Source organism: Microtus ochrogaster (assembly GCF_000317375.1).
Source record: "Microtus ochrogaster isolate Prairie Vole_2 chromosome 14 unlocalized genomic scaffold, MicOch1.0 chr14_random_3, whole genome shotgun sequence".
Lineage (NCBI taxonomy): Eukaryota > Metazoa > Chordata > Mammalia > Rodentia > Cricetidae > Microtus > Microtus ochrogaster.
In genome coordinates this window covers 7,308,475-7,309,712 of record NW_004949098.1, presented here as the reverse complement: position 1 = coordinate 7,309,712, position 1,238 = coordinate 7,308,475, and the positions used below count along the sequence as shown (strand labels likewise).

Below are 1,238 nucleotides of genomic sequence, written 5' to 3'. Positions count from 1 at the left end.
CCCCATCCTCCTCTTCCCTATACCCCACCATTCTTAAGGAGAAGATTCCCAAAGAAAAACCCCCCGAACCTACCCCTGCACCCCCTCCCATCCTTCCTCCGAACCCTGACTCTCCCCTCAATGACCTTCTATCAGAAGAACCCCCTCCTTATGCAGATCCAGAGGATCCAGAGAGTCCGGATGGGCCGGAGACTGCAGCGGTGGGTGGACAGCCTGCACGAGTCTCCCTAGCCCCTTCACCCATGGCTGGAAGACTCCGGGGAAGGCACGAGCCACCCCCTGATTCCACTACTCATGCCCTACCCTTGAGAGAGGGCCCAAACGGCTGACAGCAATACTGGCCATTCTCTGCCTCAGATCTATACTATTGGAAATACCATAACCCCCCATTCTCCAAAGATCCAATAACACTGACTAACCTGATTGAGTCTATTTTAGTCACCCACCAGCCCACTTGGGATGATTGCCAGCAACTCTTGCAAGCCCTGCTGACCTCGAAGGAAAAGCAAAGAGTCTTTTTGGAGGCTCGGAAAAACGTCCCAGGAGACAATGGTAGCCCAACCCTTTTGCCTAACGAAATTGACGAGGCCTTCCCTCTGACGCGACCTGACTGGGATTTTACCACGGCTGCAGGTAGGGGACACCTACGCCTCTATCGCCAGTTGCTAATCATGGGTCTCCGAGGGGCAGCATGTTGCCACACCAATTTGGCCCAGGTTAAGCAAGTAATACAGGGAAATGAAGAGACGCCCTCAGCCTTCTTAGAAAGGCTCAAGGACGCTTATAGGATGTATACCCCCTATGACCCTGAAGATCCAGGGCAAGCCACAAGTGTATCCATGTCTTTCATTTGGAAGTCTAGTCCGGATATTAGAAGCAAATTGCAGAGGCTTGAGGGTCTCCAGGGGTATACTATACAAGACTTACTAAAAGAGGCAGAGAAGATTTTCAATAAGAGAGAGACTCCAGAAGAAAAAGAGGAAAGATTATGGCAGAGAATGAAAGATCGGGAGGATGAAAGAAACAAGAGGAAAAACAAGGAATTAACTAGGGTGTTGGCCATCATGGTTCAGGGACAGAATAGAGAGGGAGACAGGAAGGGAGAACAATTTAGGGCCAAGGTGGACAGAGACCAATGCACCTATTGTAAAGAACGAGGACACTGGATTAAGGATTGCCCCAGGAGGAACAAAGGACCTAGGAAGCCCAGGCCCCAAACCTCCCTCCTCACCTTAGAG

At 50.9% G+C, this 1,238-nt stretch overlaps 1 protein-coding gene across 1 annotated transcript in view; it reads left to right on the top strand.

The window, feature by feature from the left end:
- Nucleotides 1-120: 120 nt before the first annotated feature.
- The window catches only part of LOC106144280, a gene marked incomplete at its 3' end in the record, with an annotated part of 4,658 nt that continues 3,540 nt past the window's right edge, over nucleotides 121-1,238 (top strand). The window contains exons 1-2 of the mRNA XM_026787969.1: nucleotides 121-204; nucleotides 333-1,210. Of these exons, the coding sequence (XP_026643770.1) occupies nucleotides 121-204; nucleotides 333-1,210 (962 nt within the window). The remainder of the gene's footprint in view (nucleotides 205-332; nucleotides 1,211-1,238) is intronic.